The sequence below is a fragment of the Leptopilina heterotoma genome, unplaced genomic scaffold, assembly GCF_015476425.1.
Source record: "Leptopilina heterotoma isolate Lh14 unplaced genomic scaffold, ASM1547642v1 Lhet_60, whole genome shotgun sequence".
Classification (NCBI taxonomy): Eukaryota; Metazoa; Arthropoda; class Insecta; order Hymenoptera; family Figitidae; genus Leptopilina; species Leptopilina heterotoma.
In genome coordinates, this window is record NW_025111138.1 from 8,111,139 (window position 1) to 8,137,748 (window position 26,610).

Sequence of the window (26,610 nt, forward strand, 5' to 3'; positions counted from 1 at the left end):
AAAATTCGATTGAAGTGGAATTGAAAATAAAAATTTTAATTAACAAAATGAAAAGTGCAAATCGAATTGCCTTTATTTAATTTTAAGCAATTAAAATTGTCTTTAATTTTTTATTTTGTAATTTCTAATCTTCCTTCATTTTTAGAAATTAAATTGTCTGCGCAATTTTTACAGAAATAAAGTTGTCTTTAATTTTAAACAATTAAATTATCTTTAATTTTCATCAACTAAATTGTCTTTGTTTTTAAACAATTAAATTTTGTTTTTCCTTTATAATAGATAATTAGACCCTTAAGTTCTGACCGTTCAAACGAAAGAAATTTATTTCTATTTCAAATTCAAATTTTAATTTTCTCTAATGTTTCGATTGTTCAAATCGTTCGAATAAGCGAAAAATTTTTTCTGTTTAAATATAATTCTTCTGAAGAATTCAATTATTTTCATAAACAATAACAATATTCTTCTGAAGAATTCAATTATTTTTATAAAATAGAAAAATTTCTTGCAAAAATTCAATTATTTTCAACAAAATTTTAATAAAATTCCACAAAAGAATTCAATTAATTTTTTTTTTTAATAAAATCTTTGCAAAAATTCAATTACTTTTAATACAATTTTAATAAAATTTCATAAAAAATTCAGTTTTTTAAAATTTCAATAATATTTTTCGAAAAAATTCAATTATTTTCTAAAATTTTAATAAATCCTTCGAAACAATACATTTTTTTTTAAATTTTTAATAAAATTATACGAAAGAATCCAAATTATTTCTTTGAAAGAATTTAATTATTTTCTATATTTCAATAAAATTCCTTGAAGGAATTAAATTATTTTAGAATATTGTAATAAAATTCATCGAATCAACTCGATTATTTTTATAAATAAGAAAATTCTTCGCAATAATTAAAATATTTTCATAAATAAGAAAATTCTTCTCAAGAATTAAAATATTTTCACAAATAATAAAATTCTTCGAAGGAATTCAATTATTTTTATAAATAATAAAATTCTTCGAAGAAATTTAATTATTTTCATAAATAATTAAAATGTTTCGGAGGAATTCAATCATTTTTAATATAATTTTAATAAAATTTCTCGACAGAATTCAATTATTTTTGTAAATAATAAAATATTTCTGAGAAATTCAATTATTTTCAAAACAATTTTAATAAAATTTCTAGAAAAGAATTGAATTATATTCAAGATAATTTCAATAAAATTTCTCTAACAGGTTCAATTTATTATTTTTAAAAATTGTAATAAAATTTTTCTAAACAATTCAATTATTGTTCTCAAAAGTTTTTAATAAAATTTTTTGTAAATTTTAATTATTTTCGAAATTTTCAATTAACATTTTTTGAAAAAATTACATTATTTTTACGAAATTTAATCAAATTCTTCAAAATAAAAAAAAAATTATTTTTATTTTATTTTAAAAACTTAAAAGAAATTCTTTATAAAATTCAATTACTTTCAAAAATGTCAGTAAAAATTTATCTAAGAAATCTCCATTATTTAAAAGAAAATTGAAATAAATTCTTCAAAACAATTCAATTATTTTAAAGAATTTAAATTAGAATACTAAAAAATTTTTTTTTTTTTGAAAATTCTAAAAAATAAGATTTTTGAAATTTTTTAATTCCATTGTTTCAAGATAATTGAATTTTTATAAACAAATAATTGAAAATTTTTGAAATAATTGTAATTTCTTTACATTTTATTAAAAATAATTAAATTTTTTTAAAGAATTTTATTTAAATTTTTCGAAAATAATCAAGGAAAGTTAGTCACCGTAATTATAATTTTATTTTTAAAAATTTCTTCGCAATATACATTCAATTATTTCTAGAAGTAGCAAAATTCTTCAGATTTACTAAATTCTTTTGAATATTATTTTTTTAAAAAAAATTCTTAACAATAATTCAATTATTTTCATAAATTTCCATAAAATTCTAAAAAAACAATTTAATTATTTTCAAAGTAATAAAATTTTTTGCAGAAATTCAAATATGTTTAAACATTTTTTTTAATTCTCCTCAAAATTTCAATTATCTTTATAAATAAATAAATTGTTCTTCACAATTCAATTATTATCAAAAATTTTAATAAAATTCTTCGCTAGAATTCAATTATTTTCATAAATAATAACATTCTTTGGAAGGATTCAATTATTTTTAATTTTTTATAAATAGTAAAATTCTTTGCAGAAATTCAATGAGTTGATACTCATTAATAATTTGATACATTTTAATAAAATTGAATTAATTAAATTTTCAATTATAATTATGAACAGAAAAGATTATTTTAAAAAATTGAAAAAATTCTTTGTTTAATTCAATTATTTTTCAAATATTTTTAGTTAAAATTATTTTTAAAAAAATTATTTTCGAAAAATTTAAAGAAACTCGTCAAACGAATTTAATTATTCATAGAAACTCTAATAAAAATTTTTGAAGCCATTTGTAGATTTATTTATGTTCGAAATCAAATAGATTTTTCTAAATTTTTATGAGAAAAAAAAATCGGGAAAAATTAGGACCGGGAATTTTGTTGAATGAAAATAGTAGACGCTCTGTATTAATATCAAATGATTTTTTAAGTGCAAAAAGTTTGTAAAATCTTAATTTCTATAGAAAAAGTCAAAAAATTATGTCTGGAAATTAGGGAAAAATAAGATGACAATTTTTTTTATCAACCCTGCACTGGAAAAAAAATTTATTTGATTCAAATAACCAATTAATTAACTATTATCAATTAAATATTTACTTGAATCAAGTAATATTTATTGGAGTCAATTAAATGATATTTGAGCGAATAATTTTAGCATTTAAAGCAAATATGAATTGAACCATTTAATTGACTCCAATAAATATTATTTGATTCAAGTAAATATTTAATTTTTAATATTTATTTGATTCAAATAACCGGCTAATTGACTATTATCAATTAAATATTTACTTGAATCAAGTAATATTTATTGGAGTCAATTAAATGGTATTTGAGCGAATAATTTTAGTATTTAAAGCAAATATGAATTGAGCCATTTAATTCACTTCAATAAATATTATTTGATTCAATTTAATATTTAATTGAATCAAATAATTTTTTTTTTTTCATTGTGAATGAACAATAAAAATATTATCGTTTTTTTGAGTGTTGAATATTTTTTTGAGTATGTAAAAGGTTCAATGAGCGAAAATGACATTGAAAAGTTTGAAGAATGCGAAAAAATTGTGCCCATTGTTGCAATAATTAGTCGAATTGAGTGGGAGAGAGAGAGAGAGTAATAAAGTGTATCGAATTGAAAATGATTGCATTTAAGAGAGTAGTTAATGGGATGACGTATGGATGGATCGCTTTCACGTAATGTTCCAATTCCACACGACCCGACCCATCTACTTAGCAGCAACCAAACCACCCTCCGGCTCCGGCAAGCATCCACTCGACGAGACTCGTTCACCCGCAAGCACTCTTTTCTTTTCGTTTCTGTTTCAGTTCTAAAATGTCTCCGACTCTCGTCAGACCCTGTCACGCTGAAGCTACGAAGGGGTGAGTGAGCTCTCTGTACTCTTCGTCTGTCTTTTATTTCTCTTTTCACCTTAGGTAGGTACGCACACAAGGACGGTCTCGTTGAAACGAAAGTGCACTCATCGCTTTCCCATCATCTATTTTCCAAAATACATCTATATTCACTGGCAAAGTTTTCAGAGATAATTCAGCTCAAGATGCTATTCATTTGTTCAATGAGGAATTCAAACGAATCTTTTAAATTTGTTTTAAATACTTGTGGTATTTTAATAAATTTATGGAATATAAGTCGAGTTTTTCTTTTTTCTTTTTTTATAGAAATTTGTCGAGAAGTTGATATTTTTTAATGAATATTGAAATTCTTTTTATTTTGAGATTTTAATATTGTATTTGAAGAACTCTTAAGTCAAATTTATTATTCTTTATTGAGATTTAATATTTTAGCAGTAAAATTAGTATTTTTTTTTATTTCTTAGCAGAAAAAATAGTATTTTTCTATTTTCTTTTTACATTTCTAAAAAATAAATTAGTATTATTTTCTTAGTAAAGAAATTAGTATTTTTTTTTATTTCTTAGCAGAAAAAATAGTATTTTTCTATTTTCTTTTTACATTTCTAAAAAAATAAATTAGTATTATTTTCTTAGTAAAGAAATTAGTATTCTTCTGTTTCTTAGTAGAAAAATTTGTATTTTTATTTTTTAGCAGTAAATTAGTATTTTTTTATTTCTTCGTAAATTAATTTAGTATTTTTCTATTACTTCGTAAATTAAATTAGTGTTTTATTATTTCTTAAATGAAAAAAATTAGTAATATTCTATTTTTTAGTAAGAAATTTACTACTTTTCCATTCCTAGAAAAAAATTAGTATTATTTTCTTAGTAAAGAAATTAGTATTCTTCCGTTTTTTAGTAGGAAAAATTATAATATTTTATTTCTTGGCAATAAAATTAGAATTTTTATATTTTCTAGTAAAAAATTTAATTCTTTTCCATTTATAAATAGAAAAATTTACTAATTTAAAAATTTACTAATTTAAAAATTTACTAATCTTAGTATGAAAATTAGTATTTCTTTAATCCTCAGTATAACAATTAGTATTTCTTTATTTTTTAAAAGAAAAATTAGTATTTTTCTATTTTCTAGTAAGAAATTTAATACTTTTCTATTTCTAAAACATAAATTAGTATTATTTTCTTAGTAAAGAAATTAGTATTCTTCTGTTACTCAGTAGAAAAATTAGTATTTTTATTTCTTAGCAGTAAAATTAGTATTTTTTAATTTCTTCGCAAATTAATTTAGTATTTTTCTATTTCTTCGTAAATTAATTTAGTATTTTATTATTTCTTAAAAGAAAAATTAGTATTTTTCTATTTTCTAGTAAGAAATTTAATACTTTTCTATTTCAAAAAAATAAATTAGTATTATTTTCTTAGTAAACAAATTAGTATTCTTCCGTTTTTTAGTAGAAAAAATTAGAATTTTTTATTTCTTGACAATAAAATAAGTATGTTTCTATTTTCTAGTGAAAAATTTAATTATTCTCCATTTATAAAAAGGAAAATTAGTACTTTTCTATATCTTAGTATGAAAATTAGTATTTTTTTTAATCCTTAGTATAACAATTAATATTTCTTTATTTCTTACAAATAAATAAGTATTTTTTTATTTCCTAGTAAGAAATTTTATACTTCTCTATTTCTAAAAAATAAATTAGTATTATTTTCTTAGTAAATAAATTAGTATTCTTCCGTTTCTTAGTAGGAAAAATTAGAATTTTTTATTTCTAGAAATAAAATTAGTATTTTTTATTTTCTAGTAAGAAATTTAATACTTTTCTATTTCTAAAAAATAAATTAGTAATATTTCCTTAGTAAAGAAATTAGTATTCTTCCGTTTCTTAGTAGGAAAAATTAGAATTTTTTATTTATTGACAATAAAATTAGTATTTTTTATTTTCTAGTAAAAAATTTAATACTTTTCTATTTCTAAAAAATAAATTAGTATTTTTCTATATCATAGTATAAAAATTAGTATTTTTTTAATCCTTAGTATAACAATTAGTATTTCTTTATTTCTTAGAAAAAAATTAGTATTTTTCTATTTTCTTGTAAGAAATTTAATATTTTTCCATTTCAAAAAAAAGTAATTAGTATTTTTCTATATCTCAGTAAGAAAATTAATTATTTTTTATTTCTTAGAAAAAAATTAGTATTTTTCTATTTTCTTGTAAGAAATTTAATACTTTTCCATTTTCAAAAAAAGTAATTAGTATTTTTCTATATCTCAGTAAGAAAATTAATTTTTTTTTATTTCGTAGTACAAAAATTAGTAATTTTCTAGTAAGGAATTTTATACTTTTCCGTTTCTAATAATTAAATTAGTATTATTTTCTTAGCATAGAAATTAGTATTTTTCTGTTTCATAGTAGAAAAATTAATATTTTTTATATCTTGGCAGTAAAATTAGTATATTTCTATTGTCTAGTAAGAAATTTAATACTTTTCCACAAAAGTATTCTTTCATTTTTTTAGTAGAATAAATGAGTAATTTTTAATTTTTTTAATATTAAAATTAGTATTATTTTGTTTTTAAGCAGGATTTTCAGTGTTTTTTAGTTTTTAATAAGAAAATTAGTATTGTTTTATGTTCTTTGCAGTAAAAAAGAATAAAGAAGCACAAAATTATTGTTATTTTATGTTTAGGTGATTAATTGAATAAAAGCAGAATAGAAAATTCAAAATATTAGTATTTTTTTATTTTCTACCAAAAAAATTAGTATTTTTTTAGCTCATAGTAAAAAAATTGAATATAAATGCAATAAAAGAATATAAATTACTATTTTTTTTATTTCTCTGTAGTAAATTAGTATTTTTTGATTTTATACTAACAAATAGAATAAGAAGGGAATAAAAAACACAACTTATTAGTATTCTTCTATTTCTCAGTAAGAAAATGAGCCTTTTTTCATTTCTTAATATAAAATTCTTCTTTTCCCCTCAAATTTGAAAAAATTGATTAAAGAATTATTTTTATCTTCCATTTGTGAAATGAATTTTTTTTCTTTTTTTTCGATAAATGTGGCACTTGATTCGTTTGACGTAGCCATCCTTTAAACATTCAGACATGATGATTAAATCTAGTTTCTTGTTTTTAGATCCAGCCATCAAGGCGCACATACGACGTTTATTGTGCTCGGGTCAGGCGGTGTGCGAGGATACTGAAAGTTTAAAAGCCTTTCGAGCAGGAATTGAAAACAACTCGAGGAACCGATCCACGAATTGTGACGAGAGAAGTGCTAAAAATTCGGAATTAACTGAATTGTCGATAAGTCTTCCCCAGAATCCCACTGGAGTTCAACAACAACAAAATGCTGTTAGAAGTAATGGATCATGCAGTGACGCTTCTGGATCATCGGAAATGGATGTTGTTATTCCTCAATTTGACAATTTTAAGGAAGAGGAACGTGCTCAATGGGAACCATTGTCCGGCGACAAGTTTGGTCGACAGAAAAATACACCCAGGTGTGTATAAATTATTTTTGTATTGTAATTTTTTGATTAGAGGAATTCAATAGAGAGGAATTACAATTAAAATAGAATCGGTCAGAAAATATTTTGACATGTTTTAAATTTTTATTTTCCCTAAAAAAATTTTCAGATTTGAAAATCTTTGCGTTATTTTGTATAAAATATGTTTTTGTATAAAAAAAATTGGCGAATGAAAAAATTGATTTTTACTATTTTTGAACCATTTTCTTTTTTTTAAAAAAAATATTGTTCTTAAAATAAAAATGCTAAAAAGTACAAATTCAATTTTTGTAATTTAAAATTTATTTGTATATTTTTGTGACTAATTTCAAATCATAATTTTATCAGAATTTTTTTTTATGTATTATAAAATGGAATTTTGAATAAACATAAATTTGTTTATTTTTGAAAAACAAACAAATGATTTTTTAAATAAAAGAATTAAATAACAATGGAATTTTTGCATTTTCAATCTAAAAAAAAGGTTTTTTTCTACAAAAGAATACTTCAAAAATAGTAAAAAATAAATTTTTTTATTCAGCAAGTTATTTGTGGATTTAGAGTTTTTTCTTGTTTTTTCTTATGTATAAGAAAAATATAGAGTTTGAATGTAAAGTAAGAATATTGAATAACAATATAGAGTTTGAATGTAAAGTAAGAATATCGAATAAGAATATAGAGTAAGAATATAGTTAGTAAGTATGATAAATGAATAACAGAAGAATTTTGATTTTAAATTCAGGTTCGAGGCCTACATGATGACCGGGGATTTGATGTTGAACCTATCGAGAACGCAGCAAAGCAGTTGCCTTTTGCCAAAGTATCAGAAAAAAGTGGATTCATTGAGATACAATAATCATCACATACATCACCGACACAATCATCACAATCACCATCATCATCATCATCATCATCACAATTCCGTGCCGACGAGTCCAAACGAAATACTCGGGCATCATCGAGCCTACAAGGTGACTGGCTCGAATTCCGCAACTACCTCACCAGTGGGTACTGCAAGACGCGAGGGCACACAATGCTCTCCAGCCTGTGAAAATAAAGCCAATGCAAATTTTGGTTATTCAAGTGGATTCGTGAGAACTTCGAGATCCGAGGATCATTTGCAATTTCAAAAGGATCCATCCATGAGCGCAGTGGATATCGATATTGACGACGACGTCACCTCCAGCCTAAATACTCTTCTCGACACACGACCAGAAAGTGGTCAAGCACTCTCAAGCGAGAGAATTGTTTGGACCTACAATGCACCAGTCAGCTCGCCCTCCGTCTCGGAGAGAACGTCCTGCTGTCGAAATGGCAATTCACCTCCACAGTCCTCCAGTAGTAGTTCCTCGACCGAGGGCACGAGTCCTCAACGCTCACTATCGCCGGCATCGCCGACCTCCGTCTCCTCATCAGTCATGTCCTCCAATTCTGGCTCGCGCAGATTCCCCCTGCCAATAATGCCGGGCGCTCAACTTGGACCCTCGGGCGAGGGCACATCGCCGGGAGGCCTACATCCCACCAATGGCGATCTCAGCCAATCGGAGGCCATTAGCAATATGTCCAGTCCCGATTACAATGACGAGGAGACAATGGACATTCTTAGTTCACGTGATATTATGATGGTTAGTGATCCTAGTGATAGTGACTCGACAATCCTTGCCAGTGAACCACCGCAGAGGAGGCGTAAGAGCGGAAGTTACAGCGCCAGTCAGGATTCGAGTGAGCATCGAATAGTCATTCAAGTCAAGGGTCCCGACAAGGACAATGCGAGGAACTCAAGTCCAAGACAGAATAAACGTAATACTCAGAATTCGGATAATCCACATGTTTATCAACAGAATCAACGCTTGCCTACTGCAATTGATAATTGCAATGCCTCAACTGGTTCCACTGGATACCAGGTAACATTCAATTAAAAATAATAAATTTATTAAGAGTCTTAATTTTGACAAGAAGTCAGTGAAAGATTCAGGAAAAAGGCAGGAAAATATTGAAGAAGGTCAGACAAATGGCAGAGAATTTTTTGTGTTTTTTGTTTTTTGTATTAATTAAATAATAGAATAGGCAGAGAATTTTGTTCCAAAAGTACTGGAAAAATATCAAATTTCTATGATACAGGACAAAAAATCCAAACCAAAAATTCCAGACCGTAAAATTTAAGAAAAAAAGTCCACAGTACAAAAAATCCAAAATAAAAATATCAAAAACGTCCAAAATAAATATTGAAACTTGTAAAAAAGCCACACTTTTTACGCTATAAAATCGGAATTGAAAATGATAATTTTTCAAAATCGCAGGATTTTAATTATTTACATACCTATAAATAATACAATTCTTCAGAAGAATTCAATTATTTTCAAAATTTTTTTTAAATTCTTCACAAAAATTCAATAATTTTCATAAATAATAAAAATTTCTAGAAAAATCTAAACTTTATAATTCTTTAAAATTTTTCAAACAATTATTTTCTCAACAATTTTGATAAAATTCTTTACAAAAATTCAATTACTTTTTTTAAATATAATTCCAATTAAATTACTCGATTAATTTAATTATTTACGGAAATTTAAAATGTTAAGTTTACCTAATTTAAAAAAAAAAATTTTAATTCTTCACAAAAATTCATTTTTTTCAAAATATAATTCCAATTAAATTACTCGATTAATTTAATTATTTACGGAAATTTAAAATGTTAAGTTTACCTAATTTTCAAAAAAAAATTTTAATTCTTCACAAAAATTCAATTATTTTCATAAATAATAAAAATTTCTAGAAAAATCTCAATTTTATAATTCTATAAAATTTTTCAAACAATTATTTTCTCAACAATTTTGATAAAATTCTTTACAAAAATTCAATGAGATATTTTTTTTAAATTAAATTACTCGATTAATTTAATCATTTACGGAAATTTAAAATATTAAGTTTACCTAACAACTCAAAGAAAAGGACAATTTCATTTAAGGCAAACCATTTGGATTTTTATATCTCAATTTTTTTCAATGGATTTTTAATTTCTTTGGACTTTTTGACCAGGACAAAAAATTAGTCCAAAATGAAATTATTTTTTTTTTTACTTTTTTGGATTGCATTTACTTTGGATTTTTTGGTTTGGACTATTTGTCCGGTTACTAATTTCTATAATTGTTACAAATATTTTTGGTTTATTGGTGTTCAACATAAAGTCGCAGTCCGCAACGTTTTTAAATACGACAACGAACACATGATATTTATAATATTTTTATACTTAAATTATTTTGTAAGTAATTGTCCTCTGAGAGATAATAATTACTTAGTAAGAAAATTTGGTAGTTTTTTATTTCTTAGTAAAGAAAAATAATATTTTTCTATTTCTTAGTAAGAAAAGTAGTAGTTTTCTTAATCTTAGTAAGAAAATTAGTATTTTTTTATTTCTTAGTAAGAAAATTAGTAGTTTTCTTATTCTTAGTAAGAAAATTAGTATTTTTTTATTTCTAAGTAAGAAAATTAGTAGTTTTTATGTTCTTAGTAAGAAAATTAGTATTTTTTTATTGTTTAGTAATGAAATTACTATTTTTCTATTTCTGAATAAAAAAATATAATAAAAAGAACACGAAATTAATATTTTTTATTTCTTAGTAAAAAATAGAATAGGAAGTACCACATCTTATAGGAAACAAGCCCTTTTTTTAAAAGAAGTTTCCTCTTTCTATAACTTTTTTTTCAGTAAAAGAAACATTTGAAAGGAAATAAGTTTTAAGACCATTTTCTTTCGTCAAGGAAATAGTATTTTATTTCTTAGTAAGAAAAGTAGTATTACAATATTTTCTTATTTCTTATTTAGAAATTCTTTTTTTTCACCACTAAATTCAAAAGACTGATTGAAAATATTATTTTATATTTTTCAATTCATTTGATTTTTTCATTTTTAAAAACGTTGCGGACTCATGTGTTGAATACGAAATACGAATATCAAATATTCAAATTGTTCATTATCAATGGTTTGGAGGAAAAAAATATTTTTCAAATCAATTTTTTATAAATTTCTGATAGAAATTTTTTTACAATCTTTCTTGATTATTATTTGTTTTAGAAACATAAGTTTTTAAATAAAAGTAGTTTATTATTTTCATTGTGAATAGCACTTTTTTCCTCCAATCGTTGATTATGAATACTTATGAAGTTCATCGACGTTGTTCAACAATATTTAAAAATCTTAAAAACCGTAAATTCTTTTTGAATTATTTTTTTCATCTTAATAACTTTTAAATTACTATAGGATTTTAAAAAAATAAATCTTGATTTTCTTTCTTATTTTTCATAGTAATTGAATTATAGAAAATATTTCTTCGCATTTATTTTATTGTTTATTTTGTCTGCATTGCATTTTGTTTATTTTAAATTATTACATTTTACGAAGAGCCACATTTTGAATGTATTAGTATATTCTTTGGTGTAAAAACATCTATAAATTCAAAATGCTTCCAAAATAATTGAATTTCGGAAGAGTTACAATTGATAAATTCGTAGTTTAATTTTAAAAAAATTTGAAATGAAGATTTTTTGTAAATAATTGAAATTTATTGGAGTCAGAATTATTTAAAATTCTGAAAAAATTGTGTTTTTTTAAAAAAAATTTGCTTTTATATTTTTAAGATGATTAAATTGTTGACTAAAATATAGTTATATAATAGTTAATTAAAAGTTTTTAAATAATTGAAATTTTGTAAAACTATATTGAAAATAATTTTTGTAATAGAATTTACATTGGTGATGTTAATAAAGTTTATCATCAACGAATTGGGAGAAAATATATTTTTGTAAGCAAAATTTTTAAGAAAAAGCATTTAAAAATTTAAAACATTTACAAATTTTCCTTGTCGATTATTTTTTTTAAATTAGTAGACAGAAATTCTTTTATAAATAATAAACTAAATTATCAATCAATGAAATAAAATAATATAAAATTTTTTTCTATCACCGAAATTTGGATTTGAAAGCAGTAAAAGAGTCACTTCCTTAGTTCCTTAACAGTAAAGTTATAAAATAAACTTCTTTTTATACCTTAAAAACTTTGAAAAGGCCATAAATTCTTTTTAAAACAGCTCGACATGCTGAAAACTTTTATTCAAATTCTTAATTCTAAAAATTATCTTATATCTTACAATTGAAAAAACTTCTTAAAGTTTTTTGTAGGAGAAAAACAACTTTTCCCTTTGAAGAAATAAGTCAAAAATTCTGTCTGGAAATTAGGAAAAAATAAAATTTTTGCGGCAACTCTTGTGATTGTATTCAATTTCCGTAATTTTATTTTTATTAGTAAAATTTTGTTCTTCACTAAAGTTTTGAATTCGATTTTATCTCTTATTAGCATTCTTTTCTGATCAATTACTACATTTTCTCTCTTTCAGAAACTTTTTTCACTTAGTTTTCAATTTTTTCTTTGCATTTTATTTAACTGCATTCCTTCATTCCTTTATACTCTTTAATCACATTTGGAACTTTTTCGAATTCAATGCTATCTGTTAATTGAGCATTTAAGTCTAAAGAGTAAGAAATTTCCAAGTCATTATGGAAAACATTAGAGAAAGTCATAGAAAGCAAACAGAGAGAACCAGTAAAGAAATCTTGGAAAATCCCAAGAATTTGAAATTTTGTTTTTCAATAAATTAACATTAACAACGTTTCTTTTAGAAAACAGAATTAATAATATTATTATTAATTAGTATTAATAAATATAGTAATTGTGATTTAAATAATTGGAATTTATTGAAAGTTTGTCTTGTTCGTTTCAGGAATTGCGAGATTTTGAAGAGGAGAAAGAATTGATGACCGCTTCAACCAGCGAGGAACAGAAGCAAAGTGGCCAGTCGCCTCCCTTATCAGCCGACGAGGAAAGTGATATTGAAAGTCTGCACAGTTTTCATTACAGTCCAAAAGCCGTGGACTTGCCTTCTGCAATCAGATTAGCAAAAAGGCTTTATTCTCTGGACGGTTTTAAGAAATCCGACGTCTCTCGACATCTTAGCAAAAAGTACGATAGAAAAATTTTATTCTTCTAGTGATAAAAATTCCATATGAAATTATTTCTTATGTTTTTATTTAAAAATTATTTTAAAATTTTGTGAATGAATTTTATATAATATGTAAAATTTTACATACAATTTATTGACTGCACAATATTAAATTGTTCACTTTTTTATCACTTTCATCGAGATTCTTCTCGAATATGGCAATGCAAAAAGGTAAAATACACTAATTGTTGAGTATTAAATTCTAAATATTATTTATTATTTTATTCAGCAACGACTTCAGCAGAGCTGTGGCTGAAGAATATTTAAGGTACTTTAACTTCGAAGGGGACACGCTGGACGTGGCTCTAAGAAAATTTCTTGCTCAGTTTTCATTGACCGGTGAAACCCAGGAAAGAGAACGAGTTCTTGTTCACTTTTCCAAAAGATATCTCGACTGTAATCCTGGCAGCTTTAACTCACAAGGTACATTCAAATTTTGTTTATTGAACATTATTTTCTTTTATATATTTTAAAAGTATTTTTTATTTTTTTTATTGAAAAGTATTTTCTATTTTTTTATTGAACACTATTTTTTATTTTGTTTATTGCAGGCTTCGCACTCCTCTACTGAAACCTACTATTTACTACTTTTTTTTACGTTATCCTACTATTTGGGTACTTTTTTTAGATTAAAATATTCGAAATCCAATTATCCAAAATTCAATTACTTTCATAAACAATAAAATTTCTATAGGACTTAAATTAATTTAGAAAAGTATTTTCAAAAAAATCAATTATTTAACAAAATTTTTTATAAAATTCTTCGAAATAATTCAATTACTTTCACTAATAAAAACATTTTTCATGTAAATTCAATTTAAAAAAAAAAAATTTGGATAAAATTCTAAGCAAAAATTTAATTATTTTCATAAATAAATAAAACTCATCGAAGAATTTCAATTATTTTTAATACTATTTCAATTTAATTAATCAAAAAATTCACTTATTTTCACAAATAAAATTTTCCACAAGAATTCAAATATATTTAAAATAAAATTTTTATAATATTTATTATACTGAGCAAAAATTAATTATTTAAAACAATGTTTATAAAATTCGTATAAAGAATTCAATTATTTTCAAAAATAACAAAATTTTTCATAGAAATTCAATTATTTTCAAAAATTTTCATAAAATTTTTCACAGAAATTCAATTATTTTCAAAAATTTTCATAAAATCTTTCGCAATAATTCAATTATTTTCATAAATAATAAAATTCTTCTCAGGAATTTAATTATTTTTGAAAATGTTAATAAGATTGTTTGCAACTATTCAATTATTTTCATAAATAATCAAATTCATCGCAGGATTTCAATTATTTTTAATACTATTTTACAGAAATTGCTCAAGAAATGTAATTATTCTTCAAAATTTTATTAGGGTTTAATTATTATCAAAAATTTTAATAGAATTCTTTGTAAAATTTAATTAATTTTTAAATCTTTTCGGAATTCAATGACTTTCAATATTTACTATTTTCATAAAATTTCTAGACAGAATTCAATTATTTCAAAAAAATTTTTGCAAAAATCTTCGTAAGAATTCAATTATTTTTATGAATAATAAACATTTCTTAGGAATTCAATTATTTAAATTATAATTTGAATAAAATTGTCGAAAAAAATGAATTATTTAAAAAATTTTTATAAAATTCTTCGCAAGAGTTAAATTATTTTTATAAATATTTAAATTCTTTCATGAACAATAAAATTCGTTGCAGGGATTCTTAGCAGGATAAGAAAGAAGTAGAATATTTTTGATGAAAATTAGGAAAAAGTCTGGAAAATAAAATATAGAATGGAATTTTTGTCAGTTTTGTGAAGTGTCTAAAACGAGTTTTTTTAGTCAAGTTTAATTTTTCGATAGCTAATTTTTTTAGTTTATAAGCTATTTTTTGCTACTTTTTAAAAATTAATTATTGAGTGTGAAGTCTGATATTGAACACTATTTTCTATTTTGTTTGTTGAAAAGTATTTTTTTTATTTTGTTTATTGAACACTATTTTTCATTTTGTTCAATAAACAGTTTATTTTATTTTGTCCAATAAACAGTATTTTTTATTTTGTTGATTGAAAAAATTTATTTTTTTTAATAAGCAGTGTTTTCTGATTTTGTTCACTAAATCGTATTTTAATTTAATTTTGTAACGCTAATAAGAGGAAAATTTAAACTAGATGCTGTTCATACACTGACGTGTGCTATAATGTTACTTAACACGGATCTTCATGGCCAAAATATTGGCAGAAAAATGTCATGTTCGGAATTTATTGAAAATTTGTGGGAACTCAATGACGGAGACAATTTCCCAAGAGAAGTGCTCAAACAACTTTACAATGCCATTAAATCGTTTCCTCTAGAATGGGCATTGTGAGTATAAACTATTTTCTCTCTTCTTACGTGTCATTAAACACAGAGAGTGCGACTGAAAAATTCCACCTTCGTTTATTTCGTTTTGATTTTCACTCAAATCTATTTAATATTGACATTTTCTGATTTCTGGAAATTTTCTTCTGGATTAAAAAAGAAAAAAGTGTGAAAAAAAATTCTTTTTTGGATTCTTTTGAAGTAAAAACGAAAAGGATCTTTAAAAATGTTTTTTTATTCTTTTCGAATAAAAAAGAAAAGAGTCTGTAAAATTTTTTTCTTTATTCTTCTGGAGTAAAAACGAAAAGTGTCTGTAAAATTTTTGTTATCTCTTCTGGAGTAGAAAATAAAAGGTTCTTTAAAATTTTTTTTAAATTTTTTTGTAGTAAAAAAGAAAAGGATCATTAAAAAATTGTTTTTTTAATTCTTTGGGAGTAAAAGAGAAAAGAGTATTTAAAAAAATCTTCTCGATTTTTTAGAGACGACGAAGGAGACGAGGCAGCGTCTCACGCTGTTCAGCAGGGCGATGGTCCAGCTTTATCTACCTCCGGAAATCCATTTCTTGACGTTCCAAATATCACTGGTGCCACTGAATATAAGAAAGGATACGTTATGCGCAAAAGTTGTTATGACGCGAATGGAAAGAAAAGTATGTATTCATTTTTTCATTCTGAAAGATGTTATTCTATTTTTTAACTCTTTTTTTTCTCTTTCTGTTTAACATTTTTTTGCAATTTTCGTGTTTCAGCGCCTTTTGGAAAGAGAGGGTGGAAAATGTATTATTGTACATTAAGAGAGCTTGTATTATATTTGCACAAAGATGAACATGGTTTTCGAAATGACAGTTTGCATAATGCCATACGTATTCACCATGCACTTGCTACAAAAGCATCTGATTACACGAAAAAACAATATGTCTTCAGGTTACAAACAGCTGATCAAGCGGAATATCTGTTTCAAACTAGGTAAATTTCAATTTATTCATTTTATTTACATTTACTTCAATCTATTTCCAATTTATTTTAATTTATTGCAATTTATTAATTAATAAATAAAACAAAGAAAGTTATAATTTAATTTTTAAATCTTTATTTTCTTTATCATCTTAAAAATTAAGAAAAAAATGCATAAGTAGAGTTACAGTTGCAATTTTTAGAAATCAATTATTTTTGTTTTTAAATAATTGAATTCTCGTAAAAATTTTTGATACGAATTAATTTGAAAAAGAATTTCAGTTCAAATTTTAGAAACTAATTGAAGAATTGGAAGTTTTGCAGTTCTAATTTTTAAAAATAATTAAATTTCAAAAAATTGAAGGTATTTTGAAATTTTAATTCCTGGTGGGCAAATATTTCTATTTATTAAAGAAATTACTATTTTTCTAGTTCTGAATAAAAAAATATAATAAAAAGAAAATAAGAAGGAAACAAAATTAATATTTTTTATTTCTCTTTAAAAAATAGAATAGAATGTAAACAAAATTGGTATTTTTTTATTTCTTTGTAAGAACATTAGTATTTTTCTTTTTCTTAGTAATACAATTACTATTTTTCTATTTCTGAATACAAAAAATATAATAAAAAGAAAATAAAAAGGATACAAAATTAGTATTTTTTATACCTTAGTAAAAAAATAGAATAAAAATTATTCAATTATTTTGTCACTTACTTTTGTGTTTAAATAATTGAATTCTCGTAGAAATTTTTGATAAGAATTGATTTGAAAAAGAATTTCACTTAAAATTCCAGAAAATATTTGAAGAATTGGAAGAATTGCAATTCTAATTTTTAGAAATAATTAAATTTCAAAAGATTTTATATTGAACGTATTTTGAAATTTTAATTCCTGGTGGAAAAATAAATAACAATAAATAGGCATTTAAATATTTATTAAACAAAAATTAATGGAATTAAAAAAATTTTATTTACAAGTTCTGAAAAAATCTAAAAAAATTGTATTTAAAATTTTTGGAAAATAGTTAAATTCACAAAAATAATTTGAAAAAATAGGAAATTTTCCCAAATTGCATTAAAATAAATTTTCTAATTCAAAGAATTTTCTTTTCTCACTTAAAACAATTGTCTTTAAATATTATTGTATTTTTTAAAGAATTATAACAAAAAATGCTTTATAATAGCAATTTTAAGAAATAATTAAATTTCAAAAGGTTTGACATTGAAATTATTTGAAATTCCAGTATTAAAATAAATAACGATAAGTTTTAAAATATTTGCTAAGCAAATATAATTGAAGTTTCGAATAATTTAATGTAGAAATTTTAAAGAAATAGGTTTTTGAAATATTGGAATTAAAATTTTTTTGAAGATAATTAAATTCACAAAAGTAATTTTAAAAATTGAAACAATTAAAAGTTTTGTCAAATTTCATTGAAATAAATTTAATATTTGAAAGAATTTAATTCTATTACTTTTAAAAATTGTTTTGAAATATAATCGTATTTTTAAAGAATTGTATTTAAAAAAAAAATAATAAATTTTCATTAAATTTCAAAAAGAAAGTTTTTGTAACTGACAATAGGATTTAAAATTTCACTCGTACCTGTAGTTGTGCTGATATTTAAATAACTAAAGTTTAATTAAATATCATTTTTAAATAAAGTCTAATTTTTACACAAAGTTGTATTTTTTTATAAAGTTTAATTTTTAAAATATGCGAAAAACTTAATAATTCATTTTTGAAATGATTCTTATGATTCGAAAACATAAAGTTTAATTTTCAAATTATGCGCAGAACTTTATAATTCTCTTTTTGAAATTAATCTTATAATTTGAAAACATAAAGTTTGATTTCTAAATTATGCGCAGAACTTAATAATTCGCTTTTTGAAAGTAATTTTATTATTATTATTATTTTGCAATCTAAAAAATACTGGATTATAATTTAAATTTAAATTTATAAAATTATAATCTAAAATGAAATTAAAATTAACATTTAGATTGATATTTCTGCTATCTGGAAAACAATGTAGTCGGAAATAGAATAAAAATTTTCTTATTGAAAAATATTACACTGGGTGAAGTTTTCAGATCAATATAGAAACTAGGAGACACGTGAAAGATGCCAATTTGAATAAAGGACTTTATGGCATTGTATATAAATTGTATAATCAAGTATTTATTATTGACAGGCTTTGTTCGCCTTTGTAATATGCGATCATATTGAAGTTGTCCGTCTTTTTTTAAAATAAATATTTTTATTACGTAATCCTTTGAAACCTGTGCAATTTTGTAATTAAAATTAAAATTTGTAGGCAATTTCGAAAAATTAGGATATGTCTCTAAAATTCGGAAGAATATAATTATTTGTTTAAATTTAAAAAAGAAATTTTAATTTAAAATTTCATTAAAAATAATAATTTTAGATCCGATTGAAAATTAAATGGAAATTAAATCGTAAATTTCGAAAAGAGCTTAACTATTTAATTAGATTTTATATTTGTTTTATAATTATAGATTTGATAAGTCTTTGTAATCTTTTAGTAATCTCTTGATGAAAATGGTTTTGAAATAAAAAAATCAATAATAAGTGATTGTAATTCAATAAAACTGATTTTTTTTATATTTACAGTGACTCCAAAGAATTGCAGTCGTGGATCGACACGATCAATTTCGTCTGCGCAAGTTTTTCCTGCCAACCTCTCGCTGGTGCGGTAGGTTCCCAACGAAAGTTTCAGCGGCCTTTACTTCCCTGTAGTCATACGAAGTTAAGTCCCGTAAGTCAACTTTTTCATAAGTTTATATACAGAAAATCACGAAAATAAAGTTTTTCGAGACTTTCTTAGAGAATATTTTCTTCTTTTTTTTTCTTACATTTTACATTTTTATACTTCTTTCTTGAATTCCATTTTTATTTTTATTTTCAGAGAGAGCAATTGCGGGATCATGAAGAAAGAGTAAACAAATTGGAGACTGATTTAGACGAGCACAGGCGACATCCGCCCGAAAAAGGCTCTAAAGCATTAACTATTCAAAATTATAAAGAGAAAGACGCTTATTTACAGCACGAGGTTTGTTCATTATTTTTCGTTTTCTTCTTTTGCTTTTGAATCTTGAGTTTGGTTTTTAATTAACAAATCGTGAAGATTTTTTTTTTGGTAATAAAATTTTAAATAAAATGTAGTTTTTAAATATCGATAATCGCAAAAATTTGTTTAATAACAGGCCTCGGATAGTATAAATTTTTGCACTTTTTTCGACTATTTTATAAAAAAGACGACTTTTCGACTTGTTTTAAAAAAGCTTCGACTTTTTTTACTTTTCTTCCAAATATCACTTTTTTGATATAAAATTCAACTTTTTTTTATTTTTATATTGTGAAAAATAATATCGTCAAATCTTTCTAAAATTATTTTTGAATAAAATTTATTTTCTAAATATTGCAGCAAAACACAATTTTTCGATATAAAATTCAAGTGTTTTTGATTTTTATAATGTGAAAAATAACTCTATAGTTAAATCTTTCAAACATTATTTTTCAATAACAACTTTAGGATAATATTATATAATTAATTAAAAAGTTTTTAAATAATATTGAAATTTATAAAAATTTTATTAACAATAATTGATTTTTTTTAAGTATTCACTTAAAATTTTTTAAAATCAAATCTTTAAGAATTTTAATCGCAAATTTTGAAAATAATTGAATTATCAAATATTTTAATGAAAAATCCTTTAGATGGAAATTTGAAAATGGAAATTAAAGAAAATTAACTTCAAAAAAATTATATTAAAATATTTTTATAAAAGAAAGACTTACAATTTTTTAATTGCAATTTTTTAAAATTCAATTATTTTAAATATTTCCAAATATAATTTATAAATTTCCGAAAATGTAAATATCTACAAAAAATAAGTAGATTAAAATTCAAAAATAATAATTTTGTAGAATTATTATTAAAATTTCGGAAAAAACAACCTTTTTCTAGATTGTTTATTAAAATTCTTTAAAAGTTTGGTTATTTTTTAATGTTTATCAAAAATTTTTCTAAAAAATTTAAATTATTTTTAAAAAAATATTACTAAATTTCAAATATTTGGAAATTGTTCAGTTACATATACGTTTAATTGAAAATTTTTAAAAAACTAATTTTAAGAATTTTCATTATACCTAGTTTTTTAAAAATCAATTGTTTTTAATATTTTTTAATAAATTTACCTAAAGAAATTTAAAAAAAAACGAATTACTGTTACAATTATTGTAAAAAATTGAATTTTTGTATTCAAATAATTAAATTCTCGAAAAACTGTCGAAAAATTATTCAAAGTAATTGATTTAATAATTAATTGATTTAAAAAAAAGAAATTCATTTAAAAATGCTAGAAAATAATTAAATTTTTGAAGTTTTACGTTGTAATTTTTAAAAATAAATAAATTTCAGAAAATTTGAAATTTAAATTTAAAAAAATTTGAATTCTTGTGGCTATGTAAATAACACTCTAATAACATTTAAATATTTATTTCAGAAAATTATTGATGTTTTGAAGAATTACATTTATGTGTCAGTGAAAAAATTTTAATTCTTAAAGTAAATAACAAGTATTTAAATATTTATTTAAGAAATTTATCCAAGTTTTGAACAATTAAAAAATTGAGATATCAGTGACTTTAAATTTAATAAAATTTAATAATATTAATTTCGTAACTTTAATCGACTAAAGTTATCGTTAAATTTTTATTATTAAAATAAAATAATTTCACTGAGTGATAAAATAGAAATTACTTATAAATGTTTCTTTAGCTTCACTAAAATATGAATAAATATTTCTAAAAAGAAACAAATTTTTAATATTTTCTGATAATTGTTTCTGACTTGGAATTTTTAATGCATTTAACTAATTACTTTCTTTTTCAATAACTAACTTCAGCTCGTTACGGTACAGGTAACAATATTTAAATAGTGCCAAAATGTTTGCTGATCTTATTATTTTATTATCTATGTTTTTTTTATGTACGAGAAAAATTGTTTTAGTATTTTATCTTAAAATGAATGGTCAAAATTTGCGAAATTACGAAAGAAGTATTTTCTTTTTTGATATATTTTAATAAAAAAAAAAAAAGGAATTATTCTTGTGTCGATTTCAAAAATTATGATTCTTGAAGTTTTTCTAATGTGTTAAAAAATGTGTTTGAAAAAAAAGTGTTTGGATTTGATTAATTTATAATTAATTGTTAATGTTAATTATTTCAGTTGAAGAGGTACAAAACTTATGCCTATCTTCTGCGATCACGATTGGTTTTTGCTGAAGTGGAACCACCATTGGTTGAAAGCAGTATCGGCGAGGTTGATGAAGTCTCGGGAGCTCCATTAAATTCAGACGTTGCATTGGTGCCACCTCCGGTTCCTGATCGTCCAGCCACAAATAGGTACAGTTACAGGGCAGCAATTTACAACAAAAATCTTCTGAATGGTCAAGACTTTGGTTAGGTCTTTTTGGTTTGACATACTATGTTGGGTGTATTTTCAGCACTTGTGGTCTAGTCTGACTTGCGTACATAGGCCGAGGACAGCAGTCATAATTTGGAAGAAAAAATAGCAAAAACGAAGGATACGCGACGCTCTTTTCTTAATCTGCTTTGTCTTCGATCTCTAACGTAAATCATCCCGGAAAAAAAATCTTTCTTTTAAATATTTGTATATATATATAAAAAAAAATGAAAAAAAAAAAAAAACCGACTGATAGTTGCTGACAATTTTTGATCTCAGAATTCGTAGAATTTCACTTGATCGTTTCTTTTATATTTTTCAAAGAGAGAAAAGGAAACGTTAAAAAAAAAGAAAATTATCGTGAAAGAGACAAACTGCTGTCACTTCTGCCTGCATATTCAGATTAATGATCCAGCTTTAATTTCGGTGGTTGGATCCTCTGGGCTTAAATATGAAAGAATTTAATACTAGAGAGTACTGTACATTGACTAGTGATTACTAATAAATCAATTAACAGACTATCGCATATTGGCGAAGAGAAATTAAAAAAAAAAATTATCAAGTGTTTAAATCTTGAGGAAATACAAGAGCGGCTGATTGTCTTTTTTGAAGAATTCATACTTTGTCCTCACAGCATTAAATTTGAAATGAATTCTATATATCTAAGAAATCTCTATTTTTCTGGTTTTCATAATGAGAGAGAAGAAAAAAAAATTGTTGAAAGTACTTAATTTCTTACAATTAGTAAACTTGTTAATCCTGTTGTTATATTAAATACCAGAAAAAATTATTGTCTGTTGATAATTCTTACTTTTTGGAGTCATGACGATGTATTGTGTGTGATAGATAGAATTGTGATTGAAATCTTTTCTGGGCGGGAGGGGACTTTTAGCTTTAACGATTTCAGAAACGAGGACAAAGTATGCCGTTGTATTTTCTGTCGTTAAAAACAAATAAAAATTTGTAACAGTGGTTCACTATTAAACATTTCTTTTGTTTTCATTTTTCTATTTTGCAAGAAAAAAAATGTATTTTTCTAAACTGACCGAAAAATAATTTCTTGAATTTTTCACAAAAAAAAAGAGTAATTAATGTCGCGTGAGAGAAGCGTTGGGAATTTTTTGCATTTGCATTTTCTTAAATGCTTCTTAACGACTGTGATATTATTTTCAAGAATTTGCATTCCTCTTTACGTTCTCTAACGCTGATTGTAATAGTTTGGAGAAAAAAAAGAAAACGAACCACTGTTACTGTAATTGGAGTTTAAACATTCCAGAAAAAGAAAAAAACAGACTTTTCTGTAAAAAGAAAAAAAAAATGTCGAAACGTAAATTTTCTTGTATATTCTCTGCAGAGCTAAGACTTTAAATTCTATGTTAATCAGTAACCTTTCATCATAACATTAAAAACACTTTCTATCCTGTTTTTTCTGAATATTTTTACGAGTATATGGGATTTTTTATTAAAATTTCAATTGTTAAAAAAACTCTATACTCGACTTCTGCTTCTCATTGCTTTTCTTCAACACAAATGTTTAAAAATCAGGATAATTTTTTTGGAAATATTGTTATTCATAGGATTTGAAAGAGTCGAAGTTTATTTTTAAAATAAACTCAAAATTAATTTACAAAATTAATTTATGAAATTAATTTATGAAATTAATTTACGAAATTAATTTACGAAATTAATTTACAAAATTAAAAATTTCTTTTGGAATTAAGTGAACTTTGAGTTTTGCTCTTGGAATATAAAATTATAAATATTTTTTTAGGGCTTAAAATCAAAATAATGAAAATAATTTTGCAGCATTCTTCTTTTTTATGATGCAATTCAAAAAGGTTTGATTAATGTAAAATAATTGTTTTTTTATTATTATTGTGCAAAGTAGACTGGTAGCAGTGCAGACTGCTTATACAAAATGCTTTAAACACTGTTTGTTATTATCATTATCAAAAGCTTCGTTATTTTTTGAAATCACATTTTCGAGAGAGAGAAAACGAAAAAATCATACGCATTGCAGATTTTTTTCGTAACATTTAAAAAAAAATTGTATAGTTTTCTTTAGTTACGTACCTTGAGAAAAAAATATCACTGTTAAGTTTTTTGCAGTATTAAGTAAAATTAGTTATTTATTTAAATCATTTCTTTACATCGTAGTAGCACTGAGTAGGGTGTCTAAAAAAAATGTAATTATGACATTTTTTTTTGCCTACAAATTGCTCAATAATAATTTTTCGTAGTTTCGTATATGAAAAATTCATTTTAGAAAAGAGTTTAACCTTTTCTTTAAGACTTTTCTTTAAAGAAAAGAAAAAAAAATTTTATAGAAAAGTCATTTCTTTAGTAAAGAAGAAACAAAATTGTTATTAGTATTTAAAAAAAGTTTGTGTTGAAATTGTTTTATTTAAAAAAAGAAGTACCTAAATAATTTATTTTTTGAATTGAAAATTCAATATTTTTATATCTTTATTGAATAAGAGTTATCTAGTTTATCACTTCCTTAGATTAAATTTAAAAAAAGGGGATTTTTTACAAATTACTGAGCAGTTTGTAAATTGGAAAAAAGTGCTTTCCGTCGAAAGCTTTTTAGAATTAAAAAAATACAATCTATCTAAAATAAAAAGAAGTAAAGTTAGGACAATATTTGAAAATATTAAATAGGACACCCTGCTATACTTCTTGCCAATAAAATGAACCACATCAGATTTCGATCACGAAAAGGAATTTATAAATACAATTTAGTAAAAATTTAGTCATCATTTTATTAACTTTCATAATTAAAATGAAAAGAAAAAAAATTGTACAAGAGAATAATTTATTCACACAAAAAAAACTGTCGATTATTATCTAGAGTTAGAACATAATCTAGTAATGAAATTTTTAATCCAAAGCAATAATCTATTTATACCTGGGGTCATATTTATACCACAAAATGTTAAACTCATACTTAATCTATCCTTATAGATAAAAAGTTGACTGATTAATTTTTCGTTTATATACCTTGAGAAGAAAAAAAAACCAAACTGCCATTCGATAAAAGTAGAATTTTGATTATTAAAAAAATCATTTCACTAGGGGAAAAAATGTTAATTTATATTTCATTACAAGTAGTTTGTTTCTATAGAGAAAATGCATCAAAGAAAATGCAAAATTCGTAAAAAAAAGATCATTTTTCTGAAAAACGAAGAGAATAATTAAAATAAAATTAGAAAACTTTTAACAGCGAAACAGAAAGAAGATCTTTATTTAATTTATTATAAAAACAAATTTTTGTGGTTGCGCTTTTTCATTATACACGCTTATATACCAGTCAATTTATACCCTCGAGATTATTGAATAAAGTAGGATGTAAAATCTAGTTTGTAGAATAAAAAAAAAAAAAAAAAAAAAAATCCTTGTATATACGAATGTAATATATGTGGATAATCTAACGATTATAATAATATAATTCGTTTGAGCGCTGATGGCAATAAAAACGACTCTCCAAGTTATATAAATAGATATCGAACATTTTCGTAATAATAACCCGAAATAACGTACGTATTATGCAAATAGGTACTGTAAATTCATATTTCTGGAATAAAATTAGGCTATAATGGCATACAATCAAGTCGCTGTATTACTTGATGTTTTCCTTGCATTTTTTTTAGCAAAAAAAGAAAAGCATGTGCACGACTATAACTAATTTTTAATTATTGCCAATTCTTTTTTAAAGCACACTAATCAGTATCGCACCTTATTCATCATAATTCCTATTATTATTATTTGTGTATCTACTAACTTTAGAATATTTGTACTAAAATCCTATTATCTCCAATTTTTAGTGTAAGTTTATCGTCTTACTTCCAAAAAATGAAAAAAAAACTCCTTTTTATGTTATATTATTTGGAAATATTGAATTTTTTTGGTAAACTTTTTGATTTTTTAAAATTTATTAAATTTTGGTATTTAAAATACTAGAATTTGCTTTTATTTAATTTTATTTTTACTAAAGTTTATATTAATATTTTCAGGCCTCGGATTGTACGACATTTTGGACTTTTTTTCGACTATTTCGACTTTTCTTCTCAATATTACAACGAAATATCATTTTTTTGGTATAAAATTCAACTTATTTTTACTTTTACAGTTCGAAATATAACTACAGTCAATTTATTACAATTTTTTTTTAATAACAAAAACAGTTTATTATTTTCAAAAAATTTTCGCAAGACTTCAATTATTTTCATAAATAATTACATTCTTGGAAAAATTCAATTATTTTCTAAAGTTTCAATAAATTCTTGGAAATAGTTCAATTATTTTTATAAATAGTAAAATACTTTGCAGGAATTCAATTATTGTCAATACAATTTTAATAAAATTTCACGAAAGGATTCAATTATTTTTAACAATTTTTCGAAAGAATTCAATTATTTTCTAAAATTTCAATAAATTTTTGAAAACAATTCAATTATTTTTATAAATAGTAAACTTTTTCGCAAGAATTAAATTATTTTTATAAATAAAAAAATTTTTCTCAGAAATTAAATTATTTTCAATGCAATTTTACTAAAATTTTTGAAAGGATTCAATTATTATTTTTAAAAATGTCAATAAAATGTTTTATAAAAATTCAATTCTTTTGAGCAAAATTTTTATAAAATTTCTCGAAATATTTCAATTATTTTCAAAAATAATAATTTTCT

The 26,610-nt window shown here is 23.0% G+C and overlaps 1 protein-coding gene across 5 annotated transcripts in view; it reads left to right on the top strand.

Moving 5' to 3' along the window:
* The window catches only part of LOC122509380 (PH and SEC7 domain-containing protein), a 77,360-nt gene that overhangs the window by 49,528 nt on the left and 1,222 nt on the right, over nucleotides 1-26,610 (top strand). Inside the window, exons 3-14 of one of the 5 annotated variants that reach the window (XM_043623395.1) lie at nucleotides 3,496-3,549; nucleotides 6,684-7,050; nucleotides 7,799-8,960; nucleotides 12,834-13,072; nucleotides 13,342-13,535; nucleotides 15,288-15,480; nucleotides 15,957-16,126; nucleotides 16,226-16,442; nucleotides 19,066-19,210; nucleotides 19,361-19,504; nucleotides 21,686-21,861; nucleotides 21,963-25,528. In XM_043623395.1, coding sequence (XP_043479330.1) covers nucleotides 3,496-3,549; nucleotides 6,684-7,050; nucleotides 7,799-8,960; nucleotides 12,834-13,072; nucleotides 13,342-13,535; nucleotides 15,288-15,480; nucleotides 15,957-16,126; nucleotides 16,226-16,442; nucleotides 19,066-19,210; nucleotides 19,361-19,504; nucleotides 21,686-21,861; nucleotides 21,963-21,981 — 3,080 coding nt within the window. In that variant the 3' untranslated portion in view covers nucleotides 21,982-25,528. Of the gene's footprint in view, nucleotides 1-3,495; nucleotides 3,550-6,669; nucleotides 7,051-7,798; nucleotides 8,961-12,833; nucleotides 13,073-13,341; nucleotides 13,536-15,287; nucleotides 15,481-15,956; nucleotides 16,127-16,225; nucleotides 16,443-19,065; nucleotides 19,211-19,360; nucleotides 19,505-21,685; nucleotides 25,529-26,610 lie in introns of those variants that run through there. The other 4 variants (XM_043623394.1, XM_043623393.1, XM_043623397.1 and 1 more) reach the window with 4 other exon arrangements.